At 39.5% G+C, this 24,214-nt stretch overlaps 1 protein-coding gene across 2 annotated transcripts; it reads left to right on the forward strand.

Annotated features, from left to right (window-relative positions):
• The first annotated feature begins 1,554 nt into the window (after window positions 1-1,554).
• On the forward strand, window positions 1,555-23,825 carry LOC124147077 (BTB/POZ domain-containing protein KCTD7-like). 2 transcript variants are annotated; one of them, XM_046517691.2, is made up of 3 exons: window positions 15,412-15,495; window positions 20,974-21,148; window positions 22,278-23,825. In XM_046517691.2, exons 1-3 carry the CDS (start codon window positions 15,480-15,482, stop codon window positions 23,020-23,022), a joined length of 936 nt encoding a protein of 311 aa, XP_046373647.2. In that variant the 5' UTR covers window positions 15,412-15,479; the 3' UTR covers window positions 23,023-23,825. The 2 variants fall into 2 exon arrangements, with proteins under 2 accessions (XP_046373655.1, XP_046373647.2); XM_046517699.2 differs by lacking the exons at window positions 15,412-15,495; window positions 20,974-21,148; window positions 22,278-23,825 and adding exons at window positions 1,555-1,622; window positions 3,360-4,517.
• Window positions 23,826-24,214: the final 389 nt, after the last annotated feature.

The following is a 24,214-nucleotide window of genomic DNA, read 5'->3' on the forward strand; positions in this document are numbered from 1 at the left end:
TTACCAAAGACAACAGCACTATATACACAGTGCACTGACCCACTGACTGGCTAATAAAGGTGTTAGCGCTTTGTGCATGGGTCAATGGATCGATAGCGTATTACTGATATCCATGCATTAGTATTATTTAACTACCTCATGTGAGTTTAACAGTAAGTATCTCATGCAAATTGCTATGAGGATTATTTGCATTTGCATTGCTTAGGCTAAAATAAATAATAGTCTTGGTTCTCAGGTACCATCCACATCATCATAAAGTCTGCCGCACATTTTGTTTTTATTTCCATTTTCAAAAAAATATAAAAATCCTAATACTTAAACACAGTGTTAAAAAAAATTGAAAATGGAAACAAAAATGAAACGTGCAATGAACTTTATGATGATGTGGGCAGTGCCTGAGAACCAAGACTATTATTTTTCTTAGCCTTATTAGAAGTTGTGATCACAAAATGCACACAATCTTTGAAAAAGTTCAGAAACTATTCTTATTTCCACATCTTTTGGATTGTATATTACAAGAAAATAGATTTGTGACTGTCCTTTGAAGTGATAGCACACTAACCTGTTACTTGAAATAAATTTGATTAAAGAATATCACTCCGCCTACAACCAAAGACGATTAACCTCCCTGAATGTATTTCGAACAGCTGATGAAATGGTCATCAACATCTCTGAAATTAATAACAAAAAATCCAAGCTGCTATGGGAGCCTTTTCTCCATAGCCTCTTGAAAAACGCATTGCAGCTGTATGGAGAGTTGAACCTGTGTCGTGGGAGTGACAAGCAAACACTTTAACCACAAGGCTACCTCGCTGCTCCTATTGTCTTCATTACACATGTTTAATTTGTATAAGTATAAGCTGCATCTATTTGGCTGCAAAAGGTTTGGATGTAATGATGTTATACAAAGTTTGTAATGATATCATTTAAATTATTTGTATAATAAGTATGAAAGTTTTACATTTATTATAAAAATACATATTTTCTAATCAAATGATACTTTTCTGAAAAATGTCTTTTTTAGGCCTAAGAGTATATCTGGGTATAGGCTCTAACTGTACTTAGTTATTTAAAAAACAAACAAACCGTTTATTATTCGTGTTATTGAATCATTTATCAGTTTTAAGTGAATTGAGTTTCAGTCAGTTTTTTTTGTTACAAAGTAAACTCACTTTTTTTTATGTGGGACTCAAGATTTTGGGCTAAACAAACATGTCATTCGTTTTGATTGAACCAGTTCTATTTATATTTAGAAAAAAATTGATCATCCAGATACTATGAGATAGAGAAATTAGCATACAAACTTTAGACACTTGAAGGCTGGTTATGGTTAATTATTTACACACAAAAAAGGTTTAATGTGGTTGATTGCAAATTACATGGAAGACCTTTTGTACAAATAGTGTGAAAAATAGTTTATAAAATGAAGTATAAAGTAACATTATCAGATTCAGAAAAATATCTTGGAATAAAATGACTACTGGAACCGATCCTCTGTTATCATGCTCGAAGTACGAATATTAAGTTTTGATAATGTCGACAGAGTTGCGTCCCCTTGGTAATGTTTGTAAACACTGAAAATGGCTGTCAACGTGGAAGGGGAAATGACAGAGGAATCGCAAGTTAGTGCCTACTTACATTATGAAATCATTTACAGCATGCATTTGTTAAGTGCCTTGAGGTTCTATTTAACCTTTTGACTAACAATTCCACCACACTTCCGTACGAAAATGTGTCAAAGAAGGTCACTGTCAGTGACACGGTTACCGTTAGACCTTGAACAGGCTTACATCTCTGATGTACCACATAAGCGCGAGAATGCAGAGCCAGGAAGTGGGGCAGACGAATGAGGAAACGACAAGGTCGTGATTGATTGTTTAATTTGCACCACTGTTGATCGTATTTTACTCGTATGTAAAGACCGAAGTCAGGAATGGGCTTATTAATACACTAGCTGTGAACAACTCGTAAATATATCATTTATGTACGAGTTGGTATTCCATTTTATGATATTAATGCACAAAAATACCTTAAAATCGATTTGGGCATTTTCGGATTTGTACTAAAGAAAAAACACAACACCAAAAGACTTGAAAAGATGGTACTTGTTGTTACCCAGCCTGGTGCCAAGCATTTCGGGATAAAACAAGGTCTGGTTGGCTCGGAGTCCAAATACTGTGTTTGAGTGGGTTTCTATGTAATCTACAGCCTGGTATCTCAGTGGGCTAGCACTATAAAACCAGTCCAGACTAGTTCAACCAGACACAAACCTATACGCATGTTGGTATATAAGTAAAATAATAGTATATTATGTTAGACCTCACCTCACTTTAGCTCACATCACCTCACCTATGCTGTTTCCATATCGACATGTATAACATCTTCTGGGTCAGTATAAGGTATATAGGTACTAATTCTGCCAACTTTATGTATTATGCATATGATCGTGATCATAGGGAGACATTGGTGCAAATTAAGATTCTAATAACATCAGCCTCCAATACTGCAAGATGGGAAGAGACCCTGGACCATGGTGCCCCTTGTGTAGCTAATGTAGTGGGTGTCTAATATGAACACTCGTCAATCTTTATTTATGAACATTATATAAGTTCTTTTATGATACAAGTGTCTGGCTATGCCAAATATGTCTATGTATTCCTGTGTGTGAGTTGGCTGCTGATTGCCATGGGAGCCAGTTCTGGTCCAATCAATACAAGGTACATTCCAATTTGTTACTTAGGAATGTTAGAGCTTCCTGTAGATAAGCTATATTGTCGTACATATATATTATAGACATGGCTACATCAAAGTCAATCTCATTAAAATCAGATCTTAGTTCTCGCTACCGCTAAACAAAGATCTGAGGACATCCCATTAGGGGTCACATCAGAACGTCGCATTCCAGATCATGAAAGTGACAGTCAGAATGTGATTTCTAATCATGCAGCCTCGAAAACTTTAAAATGGGGTATTCCGAACGATAGTAACGGGCTTAAGAACTGAATCTATACATTCTAGCCCATCTATGAGCCATTCGAGAATGCTTTTTGTTCAGATTTCAAATTTTTAAGCGAGAATTTGTCAAAATATGTTTCGAAGCGTAGTCGCCAATTTGAAATTAGTGCCGTAAAGCACGAGAAAGCTGCCTTCTGATTGGCTAATGTCGAGTTCTGGTCAGTAATTCCACTGGTTGGTCAGAGTTTGCGAAAGATCGGTCTGACGTGACCCGTAATGGGACGTCCTCAGATCTTTGTTTAGCGGCAGCGAGAACTAAGATCTGATTTTAATGAGATTGCATCAAAGTTTGTAATTCAAAGACAAAATACTGATGAATGTGAATATCCTGACTTTACTTTCAGGGATTCCCGAACATTATTGAACTGAATGTAGGCGGGCGTCACTTCAGCACCACCCACTTGACACTGACCAAACACCAGGACACCATGCTGGGGACCATGTTCAGTGGGAAATTCCCATGCATCCATGACAAAGATGGCCGCTACTTCATCGATGCAGACGGGGAATCGTTTGAACACATATTACGCTATCTCCGCCTCAATGAACTACCGCCTGTGTCTCTAATGGAAAAAGTGTACAAGGATGCTGTTTACTTCGGACTCAATGATCTCATTCACGAACTTGAACTACAGCCGTCAATAATGGCCAAATTAATGAGAGATAAATTTTACTCCCGTTTAGATGGATTTCCAGGAGCCTTGAATGAAATTTTACACCAGGCAGGAAATCCGGAAATCATGCATAAAAGTTACCCCTCCACTACAGTTGTAGTGTCGGCTTTAGAGTCGGAACACAAACCTAAAAGTGAGGAGTTTGATGTGAATCATGTTTGTGTTTGTGCGAAATCCACCAAAGAGGCAGATGTAAAATTAAAACCCTGGAATCAGTTTGCTGAAGTCGGTGCAGAAGAATATGTCCGGGCTTTAAAGAGCAATCTAGAAGAGCGTGGGTTTGTGGTTGTGTACCATCATATTGGGAACTGCAGCTACAGCTGTACTCTACCGCCTCAAGGACGATCATCCTCACACCGCAAACAAAATTGTGCCACACTGTTCTTTGCACTTGTTTTCCATTGGACAAAAATGTAGTTATAAGTATGAGATACAACCATGAAATGGTTTTCTTTTTGTTATCAGTTGGCAATACGCTCAATGAAGACTCTTACATGTTTTTCTGTATTTTTATATATTTTTACAGAATGGACACCAGTAGAAAAAGGAAAACTATCTTTCAACTAGACAAACTGTTTTAGTGTTTGCTTCACTGATAGTATTAAAAAAAGATAAAAATGTCGAAGTCTTTGATAGGCATTTAGACGATGGAAGACATGGATCTTTTATGGATAACAACTGTTCAGGGCTGTTGCTAATGAATGGGTGAGGGGAAATGGGGTTTAACGTTGCGTCCAAGATTATTGCACTTATATAGTGACGTGCATGTACGTGTGTGTGTTTGTGTGGCTGCTTCTACTAGTCTGGACTGATGCCGATTTATAGTGCTAGCTCACTGAGATACCATGCCGCAGTTTAACATGAATACCCCACTCAGACACAGTATACTGACTCCGAGCCGACCAGTCCTTGTTTTAGCCCCTTAATGCTGAGCGCCAGACAGGGTAACAGCAAGTACCACCTTATAACGTCTTTTGGTATGACGCGGCCGGGGATCGAACCCCGGACCTTCCGCTCTCCGGGCGGACGCTCTACCACTAGACCACGGAGGCGGTCGCTAATGAATGGACAAGAAGAGGCCTGAAACATTGTTACAAACAATAAGGAAGTTGTTATCCAGAAATGGTTTATAAAAGTAATGTTTTCCTTTTAGAAATTTCTGAATCAACAAGTTCATAAACCCAGAAAAAGGTTTTGTCTCTTGCATGTCTTGCATGTATGGTTGTATCATGGTATGTGTGTACCAGAGACTTTGTTGGGTTGTAACTTATAAAGAAACATAGCTGTGATAAGCAGTGATAATGGATAGCACAGTGATAAGACTATCTGACATGTTTATGTCATATCTACCTCAGACAATGTAGTACTGTATATAGAGAATTGTTTTGTAAGTGATAACTCCAAAGGTCACTCCATGTTTGATAATGCATGGATTTGTTCATGTCAGGATGCAGCTGAGTTGTGAAGAAATGTATAGACAGGAGGTACAACATACACAAGAAATATGGATTGTTTTTCTTCATATGGATTTATTTCTCCATTGTAAGTTTCTGTTATGTAATAAATCTGATTGTTGCTCTTTTAGTAGAAATGCTGATTGGAAAATCTATTGAGCATAGAGAACAATAACAGAAAAACTACATTCAGTTAGGTGCTTGATGTAAAACTATTTAGGCACATAGTGAAAGGTGTCACAAAATTGTCAAAACCTTGTGGATCTTGTTTGAGGTATGTGTGTAATGTCACACATATGCTACAGTCACATGTTACAATAGTTCTGTCTATCAGTGTATTAAGAGTGATACATGGTTCATTTGTCATGGATGTATCTAGGATTTCAAACCAAGTGTTTACGGCAGGCACTTTTGTGAAAAATTATTCTTTCAAAATTTGGAATAATTTTGAATCAAATTATTCTGAGCTGTATTAACATTGCCTTTAATGTAGTCATGTAAATCTAAGTATTTAACTTCCTTCTCTCAAACCAGGTATTGATCAGTGACACACAAATCAGCTATGCCATGTGCAGAGCTAAAACATTAGCTAAAGTGATGATAACATTTATTGAGAACTTCTACCTTGTGCTTGGAGGGCTAAGATTGTCAGACCAGATTGAATATGAGAACACCTAGTTAATTCCTGTTAATTAATTTACAGAGATGTAAACCTGTACTTGTGTCATATTTTTTATGTTCTCATATGAAGAATACCATGTTCATGTTTTTTATGTTTATTATGGTTCGGGGGTAACATTGAATGCCATAATCCTATTATCAAAAATGAAATAATATGGCATTCTTAATATATGATAGAGATTGTTGCTTTAACGTTTAACACTGCTGACACTGTGCTAATATACTGCTGAATCTTTGTTGCGGATGCTAGTCTGGTCAACAGGTGCTAGTAACCCTGAGGTAGTATGACGGACATTGCCACAATATGTTCCTTTAGACCAGGCTTTTTTATTTTTAGGATTACAGATTTTTCAGTCTAAAGTCCAGGGTTGGAGGAGCGGGAAAAAAAGAAAAAAGCCAGATGCATTATTTTTTTAAAATGCAGAATGCCTCTGGCATACTTTATGAACATATTCTGTGCTCAAAAGACTGCCATTTGTGACGATACAGCCCCTTGTAACAATAAAGATTCTAGCACTTACAACACGGACAATTGTCAAGGGAGGCTATTCATGTTCGGCTTTGAGATCAACAAAGATCAATAATGTATCTCTTTACTAGTTTACAACTGTAAATTCATATGTTTTTTATTAAAAAGTGATGATAACAAATAAAATAACTGATTACACGGCTCTCGGCGGGGGAAAAAATGGAAATCTGATTTATTTATATTTTACATTTTCTCAAAAATTAGAGTCGGCGGGTCCGTAATCCGAAAAATTTAAAACGCCTGGCCTTAGTGGTCTGTTTATGATACTGTGATGTCAGAGTAATATATATTCACAGGGAGATGAAACGTATGACCCAGACACAGTTGTATTCAGATATGGTTGGTTCATCAGAGAAGACTTGAAGTCATTTCCAGTGTTCTGATGGCAGTGTGTCAACTGTGCCATTTCAAGTGTTGACTCTATTGCAGCATGTTGTCAGCGTAGAAAGTTGACTTGACTGGTTTTGAGGATAATGCCACTGTAAGATGTGGCACGCCCGGAACCAGGGAGGCAGGACATTTTAAATTGAATTTAGATAAAATTTTAAATTGTTACATAATACTGTACACAGATCAGTTTTTGCTGGACGTTGTTTTAGAAGTCAGGATACAGTTTTAGCAGTTATTCATTATATCACCATGTTATAAGCATATTTACACCATCGTACAGCAAAGTGTCCTGTTTGTGGTGTATGTCAGTTGTTTGTTTCCTGATCTGGTGTGTGAGTTAGTGCTGAAATATGATTCATGTTTTTATAAATGCTGTCTCTCATTGTCGGCACAGCTATGTTCTGTATAGAAACTCTGTGGGCGTTCTTCCTTCAGTACTTGTTTCATCATTTTTATTCCTGCTCATGAAATAGACTTCCACTGTTTTGTTAGGCCTTGTTTGCTTTTCTCTATAAAGCACATGTTTCCATGAAATGAACCAAATGTGTTTTTATCATAAAAGATCAGTCGAATCCCGTTTTCTCGAATTCAAACTCCTGGGAAATAGTTCGACTTATCTGAGGTTAATTAATAAGTTCAGAGGTTTATTTATATATCGCTTAACTCTATGCCTAAGCATGCACAATGCAAATACAAACACAAATACGAAAGTAAAAGATGCTTTTTAAAAAGATTTGTCTTTAGTTGGGGTTTGAATGTTGAAAGTGTTTCTGCCTTCTTGAGACGGTCTGTAAGTTCATTCTATTTCATGGCAGGAACAGATAGAAACGATTTACCATCAAAGTTTTAAGGTTGAATCTTGGGACATCAGTTGCTTTTAGCTTAAACTGAGACACTGCCCTGGTTGATATGGACCTCAGCTCACACGTGTATTGTGGAGCTGCTCTATGTGTACACTGGTAAGACAAACACCATAGTTTGTACTCAATACAAGCTTGTACGGGTAGCTAGTGTAGAGATCTTGGATGTTTATTTTCTAAATGTCCTACATGACCTTATTACCGTCTGATCTTGCCATCAGACAGCAAAGTCACTTAATCATGGCTGCCGTTACTCAGGCTCGTCAACGTTATCATGTTTAGGCCACCATATAAATTCTCACTTGTGCTGAGTTGTGTTTTTCAAACAGTTTTGACTTATCAGGGTATAGATTGAGTTTTAGACAACCAGAAATGCTACACATCCAGTTTGACACAGGAGGGTTAAAACAGTGACAAATATGGTAAGAGTTTGCTGTGACTGGACTGTGATTTCAACACAATGAGGAGTTTGACATATCCAAGTTCTGAGATAACAGGGTTTGACTGTATGCCTATTTCAAATGCCTTCATTTTACAAATTGTTTAAACTTAAAATTCAAGATCAGGTTTATCAAAAAGAAAACATGTAATCTTATTGCTGTGATCATGTTTAGGGAATACAGTTATTCAGGTTTTTTGATTGCCCTCGGTATGATCATGTTGACGCCAACCCCTGCTTTGGAGTTCTGTTTCTTAAAAGAAATAAAGATTCCACACATTGTACATTGCTTGAAGACCACGCTTGGTCCCCAAGCATGATACTGTTGTTATAATGGCAAATTTGGCCTTAAGTGTAACCCACTCAAGTATATACCTCAGAAGGGTTTGTCATCCAATATGTGCAGTGTCATAAGCAAAGTTACCCATGAAGATCCGGGTTAGAATTGGTCTGCAGCAACCCAATGTTTGTAAGAGGCGACGGACCGGAAGGGCTGGTCAGATTCGCTGACTTGGTTGATGCATGTCACCAAATCCAAAAGCATAGCATAGCATTGTGCTCCTGATATCACAACAAATAAAACATGAGCACTTGGAGGGAGCACTTCGTGACTGAATGACCCTGTGTGTCTCTCTGTTGGTAGGTTCTATACAGCATCAGTGCTATTAGTCTCATACCCACATCCTCATCAAGTGCTGACGATGTCCTTTTATTAGCAATACAAGACATACAACGTGTCACGACACATTTCAAAACCCAATGTTTTTTAACAAGTGTTTTGTTTTCCCTTTAGCATGTATAGCATAGTACATGTAGTTCATAAACATACAAATCCATTCCATCTCTTGCTGTTCAATAACAGTTGTAGATATTGATTTTTATTTCTCACCTGAATTTTATATAACAGCAACCAAAACCTTTCCATGTTTGCAAGAAACCATGTTTGATGTAGCATACTGTAACTACCAAACATGCTTGGATGTGTTCTTCTTCATTTGTTTTATACCAAGTGATGTTTTAATACACAGTTTATTCCTTTACAGCATTAAGGTATAAATAAATTCTACAATTATCCTTAAGAGGATGTGTTTGTGTTTGTTTAAGGAGACCCATCCCTGCAGACATTGTAGACACAGGAGTCACAAAGAATTCTGCCACCAAACACAATGGTCTCATTTGTTGTAATAATTACTGCTCAAAAGAAGTTAAAGAACTTCCAATTCTTTCATATTAATTTGTCTGAATTTTACTGCTACAGCAGTCACGCTTTGTTTTTGAAGGTATGAGGGGCTTGGACATCCAAGGGAATCATATTATATACACAGTATATCTCCATTTATAGTCCTGGGAATTATTTTAACAAATTGACCAGTCGTGATGGTCAAGGTCATCCTTGATGTCATGGCCTGATTAAAAGTGAGTTGAAACTAAAACTCCAGAAGCCTTTACTGTATGTCAATGAATCTTGGTACATGTCATCCTTGGAGCTGTTTCTTGTTTTGAAAACGTTGTGAGTGACCTGCTTATCAGTGGTAAGTCACTGTGACCTGCCATTAGTGAGTATGCCATTTTTAGTTGTTGCATTGATTTCCATGAAATGACGTAATACACTCAAAAATATAATATGCTCACGATAACACAAGAAGAATTTATTGTAGGTCAGTGAAACTTGGTTCGTCATCCTCAGGATGGGACCCAGATGGTTGCTAAGGTCCGGGGTGACCTGAGATGAGATAAAGGTCATTCGTAAGGTATGTTTGCCATTTTCTGCAGATATCTTTTGAGTCATAGTGGTTATAACAATTGAATACCCAGTACTTAAAATCTAATGATGTGAGTGGTAGGTCACTGTGACCTACTTTTAATGAGAAACAGTGGCTATTGTTTTGTAGTTATATAGAATTCACCAAGGGGCACCATATTTGGTTTATATGCTGGATAGCATTTGGAATGCTCTTGAAATACTGGCAACTGCTACTGAAGGTCAAATTGACACTGAAGGTCAAACCATCAAAAATGCATTATGTCCCTTTTGACTCAAGAATTGTTCACTTTTACTTGATGAAATGTGGGTACACACCAGCCTTAGGGTTGGGCATGGAGATGGTGAGAGTTTGGTCAACCTTCGTTGAAAGTCAGTGTCACTGGAATGTCCATTTGTAAGGTAGTTCTGCTTCTTTGTGTAGACTTTCAGTTTCAAAGTTGTCTTGCATTAGACATGTGTTTTCCCATACCGGAAGTGATGTAATTAAACTAGAAGTGTTCATCACTTTGTTATAAAGGTATTTAGGGGCAGAGCTACGGGGCATTCAGAAAGTGGTGGGGATGGGGTTGCGTCTGTTTTTACATGTATTGAAAACACTTTTCTAGTTCCATCTTGAGTTAATAAAGTGCAGCTGCATAGGCCATTTCGTAGTCCACCTCCCAGGAAAAAATCTAAGAAGTCATTTATACATCAATTGTTCAGAGACCATATACCTACCCTTGACATAAGTTTCTGATTGTGATGGGACAATAAGAACACTAAAGAACTTAAAGTAATGCGAGTGATCAGTTCAGTACTTGATTGCTTTGACCATTCGCAATGCATCATCACTGGGACTCCAAAAACCTATTGAGCATAATTACTGTAATCTAAATGGGGACTGATCTCGAGATTGAACAAATCAAAACATATGGTCTCTCATTGTTTTGTCACTCAAATGCCACTTTGTATGCTAACTTAAATTTTATGATGTATGTCAGCCTTGTCAGTTAAGCATCACTGTAATTATCAACACAATATCTCCGTTTTACAGGGGTTGTGTTATAGCCTAGCAGTTAAAGTTTTCGCTCGTCACACCGAAGCCCAGGTTCGATTCCCGACATGGGTACAATGTGTGAAGCTCATACCTGGTGTCCCCCACCGTGATATTGCTGGAATATTGCTAAAAGCTGCTTAAACCCAAACTCACTCACTCTGATTGTGATGGGACAATAAGAACACTATAGAACTCAAAGTAATGCGAGTCTGATCAGTTCAGTAAAGGGATTGCTTTGATCATCACTGGGGCTGCGAAAATCTTTTCAGCATAATTACTGTAATCTAAATAGGGACTAATCTAAGACTGAACAAATCAAAACATATTGTTTCTCATTGTATTGTTACTCAAATAACACTTTGTATGCTAACTTAAATTTTATATTGTATGTCAACCTTGCAGTTAAGCATTTCTGTAATCACCCACACAATATCTCCGTTCCTCACAGACCGAGACTGCAACTGGGCGCCAGTGAAACTATGGTACATGCATGCAGGCTATGAGGAATGTCATGTACACACGCCCTAGCCATACCTATTTCAGTCGGTATCACAACAGGTTTCTAACTAACAGGTTTCGCACATCATGGAAGGTTCGTACAGATGACGGTGATTATATATGCGACCTGCTGCAGTTGCCTGGGTCGGTTTCATGCACTACTTGAATGCTGACAAGCCTGTTGCCATGGGTCGGTTTCATGCACCACTTGAATGCGGACAAGCCTGTTGCCGTGGTTTAGGAAGGTGGCGGTCATGGGGTCAACATTGTGTGGTTTCCTCTTCATCCTGCCAAACAACCTCAGGTATTTCTTCGGACATCCGTGTTTACTTGCTCAATTTGATATATGTAAGTCCACTGGGAATGGTGTCTGGATCGGGAGAGTGAGTGAGTGAATATGGTTTTACGCCGCTTTTAGCACTATTCCAGCAATATCACGGCGGGGGACACCAGAAATGGGCTTCACACATTGTACCCATGTCGGGAATCGAACCCGGGTATTCGGCGTGACGAGCGAACGCCTTAACCACTAGGCTACCCGACCGCCCCCTGGATCGGGAGAAAGATTGACGATACACACGAGCACATGTGTTTGACGTCGAGCACAAGATCAGAGTAATGGAGGATGTTCCAGAATCCTAACTCAGTGTGTGCTTGGATACTTAAATGAGTATTACATTCGTAATGGATTTGCTTTGTTTCACCACATTTGCGGTGTAGATGGCTTTGGAAACAATAAACAGAAATATGGTGACCATTTATAATAAAACATAATTCTACTTCGGTTTTAATGGCATTTGTTTTATTTCAACGTTACATAAAAATACTGAGGACATTTACTCCACTAAAAAGATAAGGGTCCAATTGAAGTTTTTATTAATAGATACGGATATAATGTGCATTTATCATTTTTTTAGGGGATTAAAACTGACTTTTGGCTACAGTCCGTAGGCAAATATTTGCACAACATTCGTGTACTTGTATGGAGAGTGAGACAGTGCAGGCATTTTTGTGAACTGACGTTCTGGAGCAGCGACAACCATATCGTTTTTAGTCAGTGTATATGTTATTGTCTTTAGCAGGTCTCCGCGTTAATTTGTTCTTGACGACGTCATTTCGAAGGGCCCCCGGAGCCGCAGGTTAATTGGGATGAGTGTAACCTCATCGTCACTTTGGCACCCATGGGAACGTTATTCTTGACGTTATTTGTACAGGCAGAAAGACTAGTTCTGTTGTGAAGAGCCCTAAAACAGGACGTCACAAGAAAACAAGTCACTGACTTGCAAACATAAATCGTCTATCCACGGTCTTCAACCTTGGATAGGAAAGTTTCACAGTGATAAAGGGGTAGCAGCAACATTTAATATACCATCAGTCAAGGGTCTTGTAACGCCAAAATAGCAGCGACAAGTGACATGATCACACCTTGTGTATAGAAGTACTGACACTGGTTGTGACCATAGCACTTGTAGCTGTTAATTCTTGCGCTACAAGGCACCGTGGGCTGGTTACGATGTCAAATAAATTGCAAATCGAAATTGTTGCTGCCTGTTCAAAGATGAGTCAGTGGTCATGGTTGGTTGGATGGCTTGTTGATTAACGCCGCACTCAGCAATATTCCAGCCATCTGACGGCAATCTGTAAATAATCGAGTATGGACTAGACAATCCAGTGATTATCGATCATGAGCATCGATCCACGCAATTGGGATCGATGACATGCATCAACCAGTGACTGGTATTAGACATTACGTCGGTGCAATAGGTGACGACTTGTTCTAATGATCGAAAATAGCCTATTCAGACAGACCAGCCACGTCACTGGTTTGTATCTGTATTTATTATTTAACGCTGCACTAATCTGCCCAGACAATCCAGTGATTGATATTGTGAGCATTCGTCATATTCTTAGACATTACTGTCGGTGAAATAGGTAACGACTTCGGTCTAATGATCGAAAATAGCCCATTCAGACAGACCAGCCACGTCACTGATTTATTTGTTTATTTGTTATTTAACGCTGCAGTAATCTGACCAGACAATCCAGTGATCGATATTGTGAGCATACGATCCACGCTGTTGGGGTTGCGGTGACACGGACACGTCACAGGGTATCGTCAGTGGAAAACATTACGGTGTATGGTTCAGCCAGCTTATTCCCTGGACGTGATGCCTCCATCAATGCATTGCTCATAGATTTGGGTGCTTCCATGGCGTTGTCAAAGAGTCATCAAAATATTCGCTTTCCCGTTTTCTCGCAGGTAAACTGTGGAATGTAATCTATAAGTACAGACAACGCAGCGGGAGGCATTCACTACACTACACAGATGGGTTGGACTTAACGACGCTTTTAATGGTGTTTTAGTTATATATAGCGCGTCGTTAATTTAACGTAGGAGAGCCCGACACAGGCGTTTAACGTGAAACCCTTGACCTCGGTTGAAGTCTTCAATTTCAGTTTTTTTAATCTTCTAGATTAACATGAAAAAATGCGTAATTTGAAACTAGAAGTAAGACATGGAAAAAATTAAAAAATAAAATCCATGGCGCGAGTCCAAAGCTATATTTTCGTTTTTCGGAACCTATCCACAAACATTTAAAATGACCTTTAAATACATAGCATTACTTAACACCGAACAAACACACACATATGCAGATGAGACAATTTGGAAATTACAAACGAGAAATGTCCGTGTTTTTAAACCACACCTTCATCCTTTGACTTGACAGGCGAGGAGACGTTTGTAAACCTCAGTGGACAAAGGCTACATACGAGATTAACATGCGGAATTTGTCTGGGTCTAGGAAAGTCACACCTGAGTCCTTCTTCCGACCTAGCTGACCTTCAAACCGCAGCTATTGAAGGGTCTTTTTGTCAGGCTTTCATCTGAGGAAGTATTACCGCCTGCAGCGGGTCACACACAGGTAGGTGCTCGATAAAGCCTCCTGTCAAACATTGTCAGATATTTATGTACAACAATACCAATGTATTTTTCTCTATATTACTATAATTATAAAACCAAAAGTGTGTGTGTGTGTGTGTGTGTGTGTGTGTGTGTGTGTGAGAGAGAGAGAGAGAGAGAGAGAGAGAGAGAGAGAGAGAGAGAGAGAGAGAGAGTTACACTCACCCATCCATTCTCTACTGCCTAAAGGAACTGTGGTCCCATGAGATCCGGGGTAGAATAGGTCTTCAGCAACCCATAAAAGGCGACTATATGCTTATCGCATAAGGCGACTAACGGGATCGGGTAGTAAGGCTCGCTGACTTGGTTGATGCATGTAATCGTATCCAAAATGCGTGGATCGATACTCATGATGTCAATCACCGGATTATCTGGTTCAGACTCGATTATTTACATACCGCCGTCATATAGCTGGCAAATTGCTGAGTGCGGCGTTAAACAACAAACAAACAAATAAAGGGGATGTGGGGTAGCTCCGTGGTTACAACGTTCACAAGTCACGTCGGGTTCTATTCCGCACGTGTGAAGCACATTCCTAGTGTCCCCCGCCATGATGATATGACTGGAAGAATGCCGAGGCGTGAAACCATACTCTCTCTCAAACACAAGACGCAAACGAACAGCATTGTACATGTCTCACTTTGTCCAGAACTCTTAACTGATAAAAATATAATTATTAAAAATCAGATATGAAAACTCAGGATACTTTACATTTCAACTTTGAAGTTGGTCTGTTTATAGCAAGAACATCACGTGTGTTACACAAATTCAATGTAGGGTATTTCATCAGAAAATAAGGACATGCATCTGACAAAAAAATATAAATAATAATAGCAATCTTTGATCACGCCCGTAAACCACATTAACCAGTTTAACCTTTACACAGATGGAAGAAATTAATAGTTTCATTCAGAGCACAACGTGTGGCGTGTGAAGTTTCACCTGAAGGTTTGTTTAGGTCATAAAGCGGAAACATTCAACGCCCCGCTTGTCTTCCGCCATGCTTTCCTTGATAATTCATAACAACGCTGTCTGTTTGTAAATAAATACTTTGATGACGTTTCCTTATCGTAATGTAATGTTTTACACAAATCACGAGGAAATAAAACGTCGAGCTCCGCTGTGTGTACAACACACGTAGCAGAAGTAGTCGTCGAGACAACGTTGACTGTACCGATGATGTGCTGGGCAGGTGAGTTTTCCGATTAGTCATACTCACATTGATCTGAGGTAACTATTGCTGTCTATTCACGGGGATGTAAATGGTATGGTTTGAGTAACCTATATGCAGTGATACATACGTTGTTGTCCTCCTCCTGTGTTGTTAGGGTGTGCCAGAATCCAACGATCGTGGGTTCGAATCTCAAATTGACCCTGTATACAATCCTTGGTTTGTAAACACCATTCCCGTGAGCGCGGACTTCACCGAAGTGGTAAACGTCTGAGACACACATCACTTCGGGCTTTCCTCCCACATTAAGCCGATACGCTCTGATGTAATTGTAATACAGTAACTGTAATACTATTCGAACTCCTAACACACAAGACCCCCTCCCCGGAGAGCAGAAGGTCCGGGGTTCGGTTCCCGGCAGCGTCATACCAAAAGACGTTAAAAGATGGTACTTGTTGTTACCCTGTCTGGCGCTCGGCATTAAGGGGCTAAAACAAGGACTGGTCGGCACGGAGTCAGTAAACTGTCTGAGTGGGGTATTCATGTTACAGTGCGGGAGGTATCTCAGTGGGCTCAGTCCGGACTAGTATAAGCACACACACACACACACACACACACACACACACACACACACACACACACACACACACACACACACACACACACACACACACACACACACACACACACACACACACACACACGTGCAAGCACGTCGCTATGTAAATGCAAACCCCATTTCACCTCACCTCACCTAACTCACAAGAGATATTGAGATATTCACTTACATCACAGCGTTTCAGTTCAACATAGTTGACATTCATTCCCTTTATGAAAACAATAAATATAGGGCTATGGTGCCGAAAACGACAATTTGAACTTACGATCATGTGATCACGCCAAAGGGGCACAACCCAGGGAGCAACTGGGCTCTCAGTGTCCTGGTTGTTTAATGCGACGGTTGCCGAGGTCATTTTGTTATACGTATGTTTTTGTGTTTAATTATGGTGCTGAAAAAACCCTTAAAATCATTAGAGCCTATGACCAACGGATCCTTGATTATTTATATTATATATAAAATATGCATCTAAAATCGCTTTTGCGTTTCTTTTTTTCAAGAGTATATATAAGTTGAGGTTCCTAAAAGTAGTCGTCCGGAAAACAATGTCCGGATTAACAGGGTCTCCATACATCATCCTTTGCATGACAAATAAATCAAATATAATTTCCTTTTGTCTTTCCCAGTCGTATTCCATAATAACGTCATTAAAACAATAAATGTGCTCCGCGTAAATGTATATATAAACAACCACAAGTAAAATTATGCTGTATAATCTTCTTTGTTTATAAAATATCACACCTATATTTCAGTCTAGCCATAACCAAAGAAATAAACAGGAGACATTTATATCTACCATTTAAAAGATAAGGAAAACCAGAGTTTAAAAAAATTGACATTAAGACGTATCTTAATGTAATCATCTTAATCTAAATGAACTGCATAACTGGCTTCAGTGATCTTGCCACATGGAATATCTGCACATCCCCCTGGAGTGTCTAACGCCCGCCGCACTCGGAACATCACGGAGTGGGGTAAAAACTACCCCCAGAGAAACTCTGACTGATTAACCCTCGTCTGTAATGTCTCAAATATAGTATCCACTGAGGCCAAAATGTATTTCTAACTACAGTTAACTACGTCTGACTGATTAACCCTCGTCTGTATGTCACAAATATAATATCCACTGAGGCCAAAATGTATTTCTAAGCACACTAAACTACGTCTGACTGATTAACCCTCGTCTGTATGTCACAAATATAATATCCACTGAGGCCAAAATGTATTTCTAAGCACACTAAACTACGTCTGACTGATTAACCCTCGTCTGTATGTCACAAATATAATATCCACTGAGGCCAAAATGTATTTCTAAGTACAGTAAACTACGTCTGACTGATTAACCCTCGTCTGTATGTCACAAATATAATATCCACTAAGGCCAAAATGTATTTCTAAGTACAGTAAACTACGTCTGACTGATTAACCCTCGTCTGTATGTCACAAATATAATATCCACTAAGGCCAAAATGTATTTCTAAGTACAGTAAACTACGTCTGACTGATTAACCCTCGTCTGTATGTCACAAATATATTATCCACTGAGGCCAAAATGTATTTCTAAGTACAGTAAACTACGTCTGACTGATTAACCCTCGTCTGTATGTCACAAATATAATATCCACTGAGGCCAAAATGTATTTCTAAGTACAGTAAACTACGTCTGACTGATTAACCCTCGTCTGTATGTCACAAAATAATATCCATTAAGGCCAAAATGTAGTTCTAAGTACAGTAAACTACGTCTGACTGATTAACCCTCGTCTGTATGTCACAAATATAATATCCACTAAGGCCAAAATGTATTTCTAAGTACAGTAAACTACGTCTGACTGATTAACCCTCGTCTGTATGTCACAAATATAATATCCACTAAGGCCAAAATGTATTTCTAAGTACAGTAAACTACGTCTGACTGATTAACCCTCGTCTGTATGTCACAAATATAATATCCACTAAGGCCAAAATGTATTTCTAAGTACAGTAAACTACGTCTGACTGATTAACCGTCGTCTGTATGTCACAAATATAATATCCACTGAGGCCAAAATGTATTTCTAAGTACAGTAAACTACGTCTGACTGATTAACCCTCGTCTGTATGTCACAAATATAATATCCACTAAGGCCAAAATGTATTTCTAAGTACAGTAAACTACGTCTGACTGATTAACCCTCGTCTGTATGTCACAAATATAATATCCACTAAGGCCAAAATGTATTTCTATGTACGTTTACGTTTCAACAAAGATAACTAACATGACGGTGAAGATAGTTTTCGAACTACACTATTCGAACTATTATGTTTGTTAATTTCATCATATTGCTTTTACAGTAACAGTTTTCAGAAGAAGACATCACATTAAATTGCAGTTGTGACCCAAACATCCCAGTCTTGGCAATAAGATGATCCCATTCCGCCCAAAACACACGTAGAAGACCTTGTACTTGACAACATAGACGTGGCGACTATTTAGAATTATAAACCTCCGGTGACGTCATCCTATTGTTCTCCAATAGGGTTAAATCTCATAAACAGGGACGTTGTAATGTCCCTGGGATTTTATATAACATCCCCAGGATTTTATAGGATATTCAAGTCATATTTGCTATATAATGTGTTATAATATCCCAGGGATTTTATATAATTTCCTGGGTATTTTATCAATATAAGTTCCGTTCAGATTGTAACATGTAATGAAATGTAAAATCAAATGACATCATCTTTATATTCCTGAGGATCGAACTCGCAACCTTCATATCTGTAGCCCAGTGACTGCTTTTTAGAATGTCCTTTTCAAGGTCCGTACGCCAGCAACAGATATTTTACGCCCGTTTCCTAAGGTTCATGGAAAGTATGTTCGAAACATAAAAATGTTGATAAATGTTGTTTTAAGTTTCTTTTTTCGGTTTATAAGTAAGATAAAACACTTCCCCTCGAGTTTTTATGATATTTAAAACCCTTTCCCTCTGAATATCCCTCGGGATGCGGGTTTTAAATATCATAACAACCCTCGGACGTGTTTTATCCTATACTTAAAGAACGCATAAAAGCGATGTGTAAATCGTACTCGCCAGGCACTAACAAAGTTACATTATTATCGTGCGTGCTGGGCGAAGGGAGATAACTTAGAACTTAAAGCTGACGATGTTTGCGAGGCAGTTTGGTGGAAAACAAGACTAATGAGTATTCGTTGCCTATGTATTGATTAATATTTATTTATTCCACGTAACGCTACATGCAGTTACATCTACATATAATACCAATACACAGTTTAAAAGAGGCACTCCCCGATTAACTTCACTTAAACAGTTTACGTTGACAGTCACTACAGTTTCAGTGTGATAGATATTTATATTTTTATGGATACAAAGTTTGAATAATTAGTTACAGAAACTCTTTTTTAAACGTGAAATAAATTGTTATTTAAACATTAGGACACAATTAAAATATAGTGTGCGCTTATTTCACTGACAGCTTCTTACTGCCATTTCTCCGTGTTTACGGCAAAGGCGAAGAGCGCATGACCAAGTGTCATCATTTCAAAGGGACGTAATTATTCATGGAGCATTTTTTAACTAAGACCACGAGAAATCAAAACATTTTTCGTCTGATGTTCGCATGGAGGTGAGGTTACGTGAAATGGTGTATAACGTCGCGTCCAAGATTATTTCACTTATCACAGCAACGTGCATGCAAGTGTGTGTGTGTATGTGTGTGTGTGTGTGTGTGTGTCTGCTTGAACTTGTCCGAACTAATGCCGATTTTATAGTGCCCACTGGGATACCATGCCGCAGTTTAACATAGATACCCCGCTCAGACACAGTATACTGACTCAGTATGTTGTCCAGTCCTTGTTTTAGCCCCTTGATGCCGAACGCCAGGCAGGGTAACAACAAGTACCATCTTTTAACTCTCCTTCTGGTACGATGCCGCCAGGGACCGAACCGCATACCTTCCGCTCTCCGGGCGGACGCTCTACCACTAGACCACGGAGGCGGTCTGTTAGCATGAAGCTTCATGGAGGAAGCGTGTTTAAATCATTTTTTGTTGAACTTTCTATCGGTTTTTAATAATCCAATAATAAAGGGGCACGTGTGGCCCGGTCGTCTAAGGCGCCTCAACTCGCTGTGCAGAATTGCGACCCTTGGGCACGCCAGAAACCTATGATTGTGGGTGCAAATCCCTTTTCTCCCCGATTATGTGTCTTGGTTTGTTAGCACCATACCCGTGCTCGTGGGTTTCACTGAAGTGGTAAACGTCTGAAACCTGCATCACTTCGGGCTTTCCTCACATAGTCAGCTCTCATGCCGTGATATAACTGGAATACTGTTAACAGCGGCGTTAAACCCAACTCACTCACTCACCCAACATAAATATATATTTACAAATCACCGTCATGATAGTATTGCTTAAACAACAAACATATGAATATAAAAAAGTGTTTATAGTGTGTAGGATAACCATTGATCAGTGTGTAGGATAACCATTGGTCAGTGTGTAGGATAACCATTGGTCAGTGTGTAGGATAACCATTGGTCAGTGTGTAGGATAACCATTGGATATAACTGGAATACTGTTAAAAGCGGCGTTAAACCCAACTCACTCACTCACCCAGTCTAAATATATATTTACAAATCACCGTCATGATAGTATTGCTTAAACAACAAACATATGAATATTAAAAAGTGTTTAAAGTGTATTATTTCTCCCTTTTCAGAACCTTGGAAGATAGCCTTATTTGCACAGGGAGGAGATCCTACATATGGTCTTATGGTCTTTTTAGCAATGAAAAAAAACTCACACTGAAATTTCTTCTAGTTTGATATCGTCATTCCTTACATCAGCAGCAAATCCAAACGTAACGTTTCCTGTTCCAGCTATGACGTCGTCTTCGATATTATGGATCATCGTGCCCTTACTGGCGTCACTGGTGAAATGTCAACGTCAGGTGGTCGACTTGACCCACGCATGCAGTATCGACACCCTCTACTGGCCAGGGGTTCCAAGATTCAACTTCACCATCCTGGAGCGGCGCGAGGTGGATAACCATTGGTCAGTGTGTCGGATAACCATTGGTCAGCATGTAGGATAACCATTGATCAGCGTGTAGGATAACCATTGGTCAGCGTGTAGGATAACCATTGGTCAGTGTGTTGGATTACCATTGGTCAGTGTGTAGGATAACCATTGGTCAGTGTGTAGGATAACCATTGGTCAGTGTGTAGGATAACCATTGGTCAGTGTGTTGGATTACCATTGGTCAGTGTGTTGGATTACCATTGGTCAGTGTGTAGGATAACCATTGGTCAGTGTGTAGGATAATCATTGGTCAGTGTGTAGGATAATCATTGGTCAGTGTGTAGGATAATCATTGGTCAGTGTGTAGGATAACCATTGGTCAGTGTGTAGGATAATCATTGGTCAGTGTGTAGGATAATCATTGGTCAGTGTGTAGGATAACCATTGGTCAGTGTGTAGGATAATCATTGGTCAGTGTGTAGGATAACAATTGGTCAGTGTGTAGGATAATCATTGGTCAGCGTGTAGGATAACCATTGGTCAGTGTGTAGTGCAACCATTAATCAGTTTGTAGGATAACACAATAAGTGTGTTGCAGCTGAACCCACCCGACATACTCGTTCATTTCACACACGTATGGAAGCTATGTCATTTCGAAGATATGCTCTCCAAAGAATAGATGGGTCATGAAATATAAATGTTGTGATCGGTTGTTAGAAGAAAGATCAGCTTTGAAAAATGATTGCCAGAGATAGAACGGTTTCAGAAGCAAAACCTGACGCGTCAACATACGTGGATCATGCCATTCCTCCGTACACGTGGGAAGGGAGTCATTCTTCATTTCGACTCTCTGGAAGGTCTTCAAATTGCTCTGAGCCATTAGTATAGTTCACAAATTGCATGGGTATGTGGTGAGCCGAATGGTATCCAGATTATCTACACGGCAACTCAGCGAGCGGGACGTGGGTTCTCCAGAATATCAATACGGCAACTCAGTCAACTTCAATCTGAGAACAGGCGTTGTAATCGGTGCCGGGTGTGAGACATTGTCACCAAGCCGAGTCCCGTTTCAATTTATGTGACATTATCCTTTGGTTTGAACAATGCTGTATGTCCAAGGGTTGTATCTGATATGTCAAATATAGTTTTCTTGTCCTTGTAGGTTGGAGAGCAACTGGTTCAGCACATCCGAACACGGCGGGACCCACCTGGACGCACCTTCCCACTTCTACAGGGGGCATCCTCGAGTCCATCAAATCCCCCCCGAGCGTTTGGTTGGCCCCGGGGTGGTGATCGACATCACAAGCCAAGCGGCAAGCAACCCCGACTACCAGGTCCAGCTGAGTGACATCACTGCCTGGGAGCTGGCACACGGACGTATACCTCTGGGATCTGTCGTCATGATGAACTCCAACTGGGGGAGTCGATACCCAAACAGGTCCCTGGTCTTCAACACCAACACGACCGAAGACCCTTCAACATTCCGTTACCCTGGCTGGCACGTGGCCACGGTGAACTGGCTAGCCACCAACAGACAGGTCATTATCATCGGTGTGGACACTCCGTCAACAGACTTTGGGCGAACACCAAATTTTGCAGTCCACCAAACGCTTGGTCGGCATAATGTTTCAGGATTGGAAAACATTGCAAATTTGGACAAGTTACCACCACGGGGAATGACCGTATTTGTCGGGGTGGCCAAAATATTGGACGGCAGCGGCGGGCCTGCCCGAGTGTTTGCCATGATGGATGAACCGAAGACTCCTTGCTCCTGTCCCAGAACACAACAGCCACGGTTCCGACAAGAAAGAAGACCTCGGCCTATTCAGTCCGGAAGTTCCCGGAATCTGCAATTGACCTACATAGGGTTTGTAGGTCTCTTGGTGTTATATAACGTCCAGTTTTGATTCGTTAATTCGTTTCTGATGAACACTCTCAAATTTTACAGACCGAACCGTGTTTGCTTCCAGGTGTTTTTTATGGAGTGGTGTAGCAATTAACGATTGGCGTGTGTTGCACGGGAAGGATGTTAGTTGTTTAGATATGTGTGGCATCGGTGCAATAACACACCACTTATATTGTAATTTGCTATATATTCATTGACGGCATACACGTAAATCTATGGATGAAACTGAAAATGTGTCTATGTGTATACCGGTTTTCAATGCTGCGTGAAAATTATCACTCGTATAACCATCAATGGCGCGTGTACCGTGGCGCGTGTACAACGTCGTGTAGTGCGTGTACACGACAACATGTTTCTTTATTGTATGTCTGATTTCGATATATCTAATATTATAGAAATATATATCATAATATTTAATCATGCTCCTGACGACACTTAAAAATATACAACCAGTATAAATATTGCTTTGATAATACTCTGTTCATGAACGTAATGAACTAGACAAAACCTATATAATGTACAGTAAACTACGGTTATGACGAACTCAAGGCGACCACTATTTTTAATTAGTTCGTTATAAGCATATATACAGCATATATAAAGCAAATGGACGGGACCCAAAACCAGTTCGTTATATCCGTCAGTTCGTCATAAGGGTGTTCGTTATAAACGTAGTTTACTGTACATACACATTGCTGTAGTCAGTTTTTGATGTTGATAATGCTATTTCTATACGATATGATAATATTTCACTACACAAGCCAAATGTATATTTTTGATAATGAATAAATGTGATATTTTTTATTCGGTATTTATTTTGTAAGAGTAGGGAAGCCACGAGTGAAAGTCCAAGTAGAACATTACATAGCACCGACAATACAACATTCTGTAAACGCACCACATGTCACACATTTATCACAACAAACCATCGCTATGATTCGATGGTCACATTATCAATGTCTCGTGTCTGCCGCATGTCAAATAATGAACACATAATAAAAAGTGCATATAAATTGTGCAAATATCCGAATAAGTTAACTCGGGATTGTGAAACTTGGAAAAGGATTTTTAGCTCGTGTGGTATAAAGTCTTAAGGTTATGTAGCTTAGGCATGCCTGAAGATGGCCCAGTTCTCTTGTTACTGGAATACAAGCGATTCCAACTGTATCACAAGCATGTTTTCATGGATGAAT

The sequence above is a fragment of the Haliotis rufescens genome, unplaced genomic scaffold, assembly GCF_023055435.1.
Source record: "Haliotis rufescens isolate VD_foot unplaced genomic scaffold, xgHalRufe1.0.p SCAF_1, whole genome shotgun sequence".
In the NCBI taxonomy this organism is placed as follows: Eukaryota; Metazoa; Mollusca; class Gastropoda; order Lepetellida; family Haliotidae; genus Haliotis; species Haliotis rufescens.

What these genes read in the sequence shown, in the direction of transcription:
- LOC124147077 (XM_046517691.2), top strand. An exon ending in CGCGAGGTGGATAACCATTG is followed by an intron (nt 21,149 to 22,277) that starts GTCAGTGTGTCG and finishes TTGTCCTTGTAG; the next exon opens with GTTGGAGAGCAACTGGTTCA.